This window comes from Odontesthes bonariensis, chromosome 5 (genome assembly GCF_027942865.1).
Source record: "Odontesthes bonariensis isolate fOdoBon6 chromosome 5, fOdoBon6.hap1, whole genome shotgun sequence".
In the NCBI taxonomy this organism is placed as follows: domain Eukaryota; kingdom Metazoa; phylum Chordata; class Actinopteri; order Atheriniformes; family Atherinopsidae; genus Odontesthes; species Odontesthes bonariensis.
Genome location: NC_134510.1, coordinates 13,002,857 through 13,011,417, shown reverse-complemented (window position 1 = coordinate 13,011,417; position 8,561 = coordinate 13,002,857). Strand labels below are relative to the sequence as shown.

Below are 8,561 nucleotides of genomic sequence, written 5' to 3'. Positions count from 1 at the left end.
TTGGATTTTCTTCCTTTTTCAGTTTCTCTTCTCATTCTCATTTCTCTGCCTTATTAAAAAGTTTTTTTCAGTTATGTGTTATAACTTGTGCCCCTAAAGTCACCAACTCTTTCATATTTTCTATGTGGAGCTGCAGCAGGACACTTTTACAAATAAAGTAAATTCCATTTGTCATAACTTATCCTTGGAAGAAAAGAAAAAAAAAGCATGCAGCGGGTTAAAAAGACAGAGCTGGCTTGTAAGTGATGGTAAAAGATAAATTACATCAACTGGAGACACTTTTTACTTATTGCATTTCTAATGCTGTTTGCTTTAGAATGACAGCAGAAAACCTAATGTATGCATCCACTTATGCACTGAACAAATCACTGCATCTCTTTGCTGGACTTAAATGGTAAAACTGAAATGCAAAATGAGAAACAGAAGGCAATTTAGGATGATTATTTTTTAGTTTAAAACTCTGGATGTAATGATAGCTTATAAATTCAAGAAACTAGAGCAGCCAGGATGAGATTCAGTGACTCCGAGTCAAAGGCCTCTGTCTTCCGCTGGAAAGGAGTGAATGTCCCACTCCAGTTTTTGAATGGAAGCAGCCCAAATAGGCTTTCCCCTAAAATGGCTTGGTCCCTCCTTCGGGATGGGGTAAGAAGCTCAGTCTGGAAGGGTTTAGATGAGAATCACTGCTCCTCTGCATAGAAAGGAGAGCCAGGCGACATGGTTTGGGTACCTGATCAGGATGCCTTCCAGGGGAGGACTTTTTTTCCCTGCCCCCTTTTTTGTTGTAAATGATTTTCTGTGTTTTATCAATTTTATTGATTTCTGGTGTTTTATTTCTTTTAATATTGATGTGTTTTATTTTGATGTTTTTTATCCACTTTGTAAGGTGACCTTGAGTGTCCAGAAAGGCGCCTCTTTAAAAACAAAATTTATTATTATTATTATTATTATTATTACTTTTAAGGATGTGGGACTTGTTGGACAGACTGTCTTTTTGAACCATAAAAAGGAACACTGAAATGATGTACTGTAACAGCCAGTTGCTACAAATTGCAACTCCTCTGCTACATAAGATCTGAACCGATGATGGTACACTTATGTCATCAGGACCACTCACTATACAGTTACATCACATGTTGGGAAAAGTACCTATTCTAAGGTCGGAGTTAAGAAATTACCATACAAACCGAGTTCTATGAACTACTATCAGTTACACTCCTTCAATCATGAGAGAATTATTCTTGCCAGGTTCCAAACTATCTGTTTGTCCATGAAATCGTTAGCCATCCATTGTCCTGCATCATTGTCAAGCAACTGTCCTTTACTGGTAGCTCCACACATATTTTAGGTTTGGCAACAGTCAGTGATAGTGGTTTGTTTTCACTGAACTTGGTTCAACTAATAGGCTGAAGTTGCTTCATGAGTTTGATAGGCTGATATTTCACTTGCAAAGTTTCTTTTTTTCAAATGCCTGCTTTTTCCAAAGGTGTTGTAGAGAGGACTTCCTACTGTGAGACAAAACATCTGGCTTATTGGTCTTTTCCAATGACTATAAGTTCCTGCTCTCCAAAGGCACCTAATGAGGCAAAAGGCCATTTCTGGGATCCTTTTAGGTGTATGGTTTGAACCGAGGTCAAGTTAAGGTTAGGGTAAGGCGCAAGCTGGTAATGGCTAAGGTTAGTGTTAGTCAATGTAATGTCCTAATAAGAATAGACTCAGGTGTGCCACGACATAGCTCCTCATGCAGCTGTACTGCTAAGACCTCAAAAACTGTTCACAAAGTTGAAGTGGCTGCTGGTTCATTAATTAATCTGAAAATATTTCATCGTGTCCATTTTGAAACAATTAAAAAGAATGTTTGTGACCTGTAATCTATGAAATCTGATCTGATTAATGCTAATTTTATCTGATACTTTCTGGTCCAATGAATCCAAACATAAAAGACTGATCTTCTGTCAGGGTTCTGGTTAAAACTAAGTAAGATTTTCAAGAGAGCTGAGATTCAAAAGAAGCTCTGTCTAACCGGGAAAAAGAAAAAAACGTGTACAGAATGGAGGAAGCTGGACGCTGTTGGCTGCACTCTCAAAGGGGATAGAAATGGTCTCAGAGAGCATTACTGTTCTGGAAATACAACCTTTTTATTAGTTATGAAAGGAAAAGGGAAGTGCTACATCAGTGTACAGATCTAAATAAAGGTATTCTGCATCATACAGGTCACAGTTGACTTGACTAAAATAATTGCATGATCTATGTGCATTTGGGACACTACTACAGAGATGAGCTGGATATTCATTTTCATGATGGCAGTTTTCCAGTCCAAGTAACTATTTGTTCTCTGCATGACATTATTTTATTTTATTTCTTTTGGCATCCTCTAATGCAGCTTTAGCTTTGGTTTGCATTGTCTTCTTGCTGGACAACAACATTTTTATGGTTGCATTTCTTTTTTCACACACTAGCCTTTTTTTCCCTTCCTCATAAGCCTCCCAAGATCTGCAGCAGAGAAGCGTCCCCAGAGCACAGTGCAGGCTTTGCTGAAAGGACGGTGCAGTCCTAATGCTGCAGGGTGCTTACGAAGCTACGACTACGGATCACACAGTGGGTATGAGGCTGAAAAACTTAATCTGCTATCTGAAATCTGCCTACTTGAAGGCACCATAAAACCCAAAAACCATCATTAAATTCTCAGATTCAATCCCCGTCAGCAATTTGAACACATATACCAACTCATTTTGAATGAGAAGGCGTGTCCAAACGTTTGACTGGCACTTTACTGCCATAGAAATTCATCACTTGGGTTGAGGCAGGGCTCGACTGGCTTTAGCCGCTGTTATTCTTTCTGTGGCATGTGGCTCGAGCATGTTTTCCCACAGTTCTTAAAACCAGACATCTTCTATAAGAGGTGCTTGTGGAGGAGGTCTGGTACCACTGCATGTGGAAACTAAACAACATCTTATCTTAAACCATTAAAAACAAACACTGTTGCTGAGTGCGTTGGCTTTACCCAGCAACTGTTTCTAATAGAATGTGTGTGTGAAAGCTTTTGGCTATAAACTGTGTGGCTGTACTGCCAGGTGCCACACAAATTAAACAAAATTCAATTTGCTGCATGTTTGCAGCTGATATGTGTGTCTGGTGATTTAAAAAATAAATAAAGTAATTGTCTTTTTCAATGTGCTTTGGATGCAGTCGATATCATCAGGAACGTGAGTCAGGAGATATAAAAGCAGACGTGTGAAATTGATCCCCTAATGAAATCTGAAAGTCAGCTATACTTTATACTTTATACTATGACCAGGCTCATTTAGACAACACTTTTTAACCAACAGTGTCCCCGTGTGGGCTTATAGAGTACTGCAGTTAAGGGAAATTTAGGAACCATTGATGTTTCCCGTGTTTCCTATCGGAATGTAATATGTGACGACCAAGTGGTGTGTCTCTCTCAGCGACCTCATCCTTGCGAGTGCAAATGTGTGGTTTTGTTTTAGCTTTACAACGTAAATCAAACATCCAGTTAAGTTCACGACCGTGGGACGTTGGCTTTGTTGGCCTGAACGTGTTTCCGACGCCACCGAACGTCAACGCATTTGAACTTTTCCATGCAGCTGCGCCACCGAGCCTGGTGAGGACTGAAACCTCTGTCACTCACCTCTCTGCTGTGTACAAGTCAATTCTGACCGCCAAACTAGACAGCAAAGTCCTTTTTTTTCTAACTTTTGCACTCACAACCTTCACAGTACACGGCTAAATGAAATGTTCAAGTCGTGCCGTTGTTTCAGGTTGTCTGGCCGTTCCGGCGATGTCCTTTAAATGTCTTGCACCAATTAGTTTTCTTCTTTGTTTGAAACCCCCTCCATCTTTTTTTTCTCTTCCCCTTTTAAGAACAAACACGATGAATAAAGAGTCCAGACTGAAAGCAACAATAAACCAGAAGCTGACAGAGTTGGGGGAGAGAGAGAGGTGAGTTTCAATCTTCAAATATTTGACTCGTAGCTCCGGAATGTTAGCATTCAGCGCCAAGTTAGTCTATGAACAACAAAATTCGATCGTTTGATACAGAGCACTCATCTGAACTAGCAGTATGGAGCTCCACAAATGGGAGAAAACAAGAAAATTAGGCTAATTTGCCAGTTGAAGTATAATTTTTTTTTTAGGACAGAAATTACGTAACAAATGCAGTGTACGTTCAGTCCACATAAGCACGGGCCATTAAAACGAGAATCAGTGAATTAAACGCAGTCTGAAAAGTGTGTTTTAGGGGAGACAATGCCGGCCTGATGCCCTCAATTTGCGTGCTTTTTAACTGCTGACTATAAAAAAAATTATCACTGAGAAGAGAGGGAAAAAAAACAAAACACTGATTTTCTAAACCAAGAGCCTCAAAAGTCATCGGTGAGGGCTTGCAGTCAGTTTTTTAAATTAAATCGGGGATGTAACATAAAACGGTACAACATGAAGAGGAAGCCGTATGTCAAGTTTGTGCAGAAAGGCAAGAGTTTCCCGGGCATGAGCTAATCCCAGATGGACAGTGGACGTGGGTTCTGTGGTCAGATGAGTCCACGTTTCAGCCATGCTTTCGGAGAAACATGAAGGTTAGGTTCTGTGTGCCAAAGAGAGAGGCCATCGGCGTCGTGACAGGAGTGGCTTGCATACGTGTGAAGGTGCCACTGGTGCGGAGGCGTATACATTAGAAGTTGAAGAGACATATGGGACCATCAAGAAGACATCTTTTCCATCTTTACCTCATTCTGCATAGCAGCATGGCTTCATGTGTGTGTGTGCTAGACTGATCTGCCTGCAGTCCAGAACCACAGACTGTTCAGCCGCTGAAGTCATGGTCTGAGCAAGAATGGACACGGATTCCTCCGACATTAAAGTCTGAGAATAAAGTTGGCCAGCAAAGATGCCCAAAATATCATCCTGTGTATGCGTGTCTGTAAAGGTTTAAAATGAATGAACGAATTGATACATTTAACTTTTTCTGGCATTTTAGGAAATCTACTAACGTCTCTGGAAGTTTAAGATTAAGATCTCTTAAATTTGTGCGCAGTATTCTCAACATATCAGTTTGAATAGCAAAGCTGGCAGCCATTATGAAACAAAGATGTCGGCGCTGCATATTCAACAGGCAAATTGACTTGACAAATTGCATAAAAGCTCATCTGAAATGATTTAAATCGGCGATCAAGAAATAGGAGCGCGGCGGCTTTCGTTTATTACCTTCTCCGACCAAAATCCCCCTTGAATCCTCCGAATAGTTTGGAAAAAATTAGCGTCAGGTGGACGGTTGACAGTTGGACGTGTACAGAAGTCTGTAGCTGTCGGTAAGTTATTGAACATCAGGCAGGAGCAAGTCTGCTCTGTTCTCATGTGTTGCTGTATGTCCTCAACAGACTGAAAGAGTTACTGAGAGCTAAGCTCACCGAGTGCGGATGGAAAGACCAAATGAAGGCTGACTGCAAAGGTAAAAAACTACTATTCTGAGAAGAAAAGCTTTTAATGTTTCTTCTCTTGTACGGTGAGTTTTGCTGCTGTTTGTCGGACTCTTTACAACATCAGAAAATGAGGAATGGAATGGCCAAGACTGATGTCATTTTTTTTTCTAATTCGGTGTCTTATGTTAAGCCAAAGTCCCTTTTACTGTGGTACAGTTGTGAAAAAGAAAATACACCCTCCGTCACTTCTAAGGTTTTCTCTGCTGCTGCTTTGTTTATTTGCAGAGGTCATCAAAGAAAAGGGGTTGGAGCATGTAACCGTGGAGGACCTCGTTGTGGAGATCACTCCCAAAGGACGAGGTAACTCTACTTCAGAGCCAAGCAGACATCTTTATAAAGTTTCTGACTTTGGCTGAAAGTTGAGAAGTGAGCGATTTTCAGTGTAGTCAGACCGTTGTATTGTTCACACTATGCAGGCCACACCACAAGGTTTTTTCCACCAGACCTAAGTCCGACTCATCCGTCTGCTGTTTTGCTCTCGCCGACGTTTTTGCTAAATTCTGCTTGCGTCATTCCTTCACCATGTTTTTAGTCATGGGTTCCTCCCTTTCGTGACCCCTGACCCCGCCTCTTGTGCTGTCATTAGCTGTAGCTCCTGCCAGACGCTCGAGATATCAGATATGCGGTCGGAGACGCACATCACGCATCGCAATGGATGCGCGTGAATCCAACTCCGACTTGCCTGAGGTCTGGGCCATTTGTCTGGACCTCAAACATTTCTCTGCGATGTGAAAATTAGGCTTGAAATCTGGTCGGGTGAACTACGCTGAAAAGACTTAACACAACCTTAAACTGTTCATAGATACACAAAAACTGGTTGGGTGTAAGCTGGACATCTAGCATCTACCCTCAGAGGATGGGGGGGCAGTTCATAATGGAAACTGGCAGCCTTTTCGGATAAGTGTGTTTGGTGCTCAATGACAAGTTTAGCAGGAAAAGAGATGTGCAGAGTCTTTTGTTTGTTTCCTTTTCCCCATATTGTAGAGAATATTGTTGCATGGCTTCAAACAGGCTGCAGACCTAGTTGCAGTAAGAATTAGAAGTGCACTCACAGAAGGTCTGAAGAAATAATAAATGGTGACAGTATCTTTTTCTCTTGCAGCATCGGTGCCAGACAGCGTCAAGAAAGAGCTTCTACAGAGAATAAGAGCTTTCTTGGCTCAGCACGCCACATAATTCAGGCATTTTCTCTCTTGCCAACACTATTATGTAGCTTTTTTTCTTAATGATTTACTTGAATTTAAAACGATTCATGTTCATTATCTTTCATTTCCAGTCACCCGCAGTACAGACACACACTCGGCTGTTCAGCTGCTTGTTTTTATTTCTCCATTGACCTGATGTTATTAAATATGTTCAAATCTATTTACCATGCTCTTGTAGTCGTCCTTTTTTTTTTTTTTTTTTTTTTTTACATGAGATATTCTCGTAAGCATAAAGGTCCCGTGTTGTCCGCCACCAGGACGGTGGCTGCAGTTGAGTCCTGTCTGCAGCAACATTTAAGGGGAAGGTGAAGGTCACATTAATCCATCCATCCATCAAAAGGTTTTCCAAGCAGAACGCTGCATTTTAACATCTGCCTTATTCACTTCCTTAATTCCCTGGCTGTCATTTGTTTAAGGATGATGCAATCCACGAAATACTTGCAGTGCCTTGCAAAAGTATTCACAACCCTTTGGCATTTTTCATGTTTTGTGGTCTCACAACCTGGAATTAAAATGGATTGTTTGCAGCATTTCATTTACAGAACATACCTACAATTTTGAAGACGTATTATTTATTTATTTTATTGTGAAGCAAACAACAAATAGGAGAAAACAACAGAAAAACTTCAGCGTGCATAACTGTTCACCCTCCCTAAAGTCAGTCCTTTGTAGAGCCACTCTTTGCAGCAATTACAGCTGCGAGTCGCTTTGGATAAGTCTCTATGAGCTCGCCACATCTTGCCACTGGGATTTTTGCCCGTTCCTCAAGACAAAACTGCGCCAGCTCCTTCATGTTGGATGGTTTTCGCTTGTGCACAGCAATCTTCAAGTCTAACAACAGATTCTCAATTGGAGGTCTGGACTTTGACTCGGCCATTCCAACACATTGAAATGTTTCCCCTTAAACCACTCGAGTGTTGCTTTAGCAGTATGCTTCGGGTCATTGTCCTGCCGGAAGGTGAACCTCCTTCCCAATCTCAGATCACAGGCAGACTGACACAGGTTTTGCTCAAGAATATCCCTGTATTTAGCACCAGCCATCTTTCCCTCAACTCGGACCAGTTTCCCAGTCCCTGCTGCTGAAAAACACCCTCACAGCATGATGCTGCCACCACCATGTTTCACTGTGGGGAGGGTGTTCTTGGGCTGATGGGAGGTGTTGGGTTTGCGCCAGACATAGCGTTTTCCTTAGTGGTCAAAAAGTTAAATTTTAGTCTCATACGACCAGAGCACCTTTGGGGAGTCGCCCACAAGCTCTATGGAGTGTACGGCTTATTGTGGTCCTATGGACAGATGCTCCAGTCTCTGCTGTGGAACTCTGCAGCTCCTTCAGGGTTACCTTCGGTCTCTGTGCTGCCTCTCTGATTAAAGCCTTGCTTCTTGCCCGGTCTGTGAGTTTTTGTGGGCGGCCTTCTCTTGGCAGGTGTGTTGTGGTACCATGTTCTTTACATTTGAAGATGATGGATTTGATGGTGCTCTGCATGATTATCATAGATTCGGATATTTCTTTTATAACCCAACCCTGACTTGTTTTGGAGATTTCATTTATTATGTGACTTTTGAAGGTAATTGGTTGCACAAGAACTTTTTAGCTTCATAGCAAAGCGGGTGGATACATATGGACGTTCCAATTTCAGTTTTTTATTTTTTTTTTAATTCTTTTGTTTATATATACGGTATATATATTTTTTTCTCATTTCATTTCACCAACTTAGACAATTTTTTGCAAATCCATCACATAAAATAAGATTTAAAAACATTTAAATTACAGATTGGAATGTAACAAATTAGGTAAAAAGCCAAGGGGGGTGAATACTTTTCCAAGGCACTCTAAATGAATTATTCAGGCATGAAAAAAGACATC

The 8,561-nt window shown here is 41.1% G+C and overlaps 1 protein-coding gene across 1 annotated transcript; it reads left to right on the top strand.

Annotated features, from left to right (window-relative positions):
- The first annotated feature begins 3,389 nt into the window (after nt 1–3,389).
- eny2 (ENY2 transcription and export complex 2 subunit) lies at nt 3,390–6,861 on the top strand. Its single transcript, XM_075466566.1, has 5 exons — nt 3,390–3,619; nt 3,880–3,957; nt 5,391–5,461; nt 5,718–5,792; nt 6,595–6,861. Exons 2-5 carry the CDS (start codon nt 3,890–3,892, stop codon nt 6,666–6,668), a joined length of 288 nt encoding a protein of 95 aa, XP_075322681.1. The 5' UTR covers nt 3,390–3,619; nt 3,880–3,889; the 3' UTR covers nt 6,669–6,861.
- Nucleotides 6,862–8,561: the final 1,700 nt, after the last annotated feature.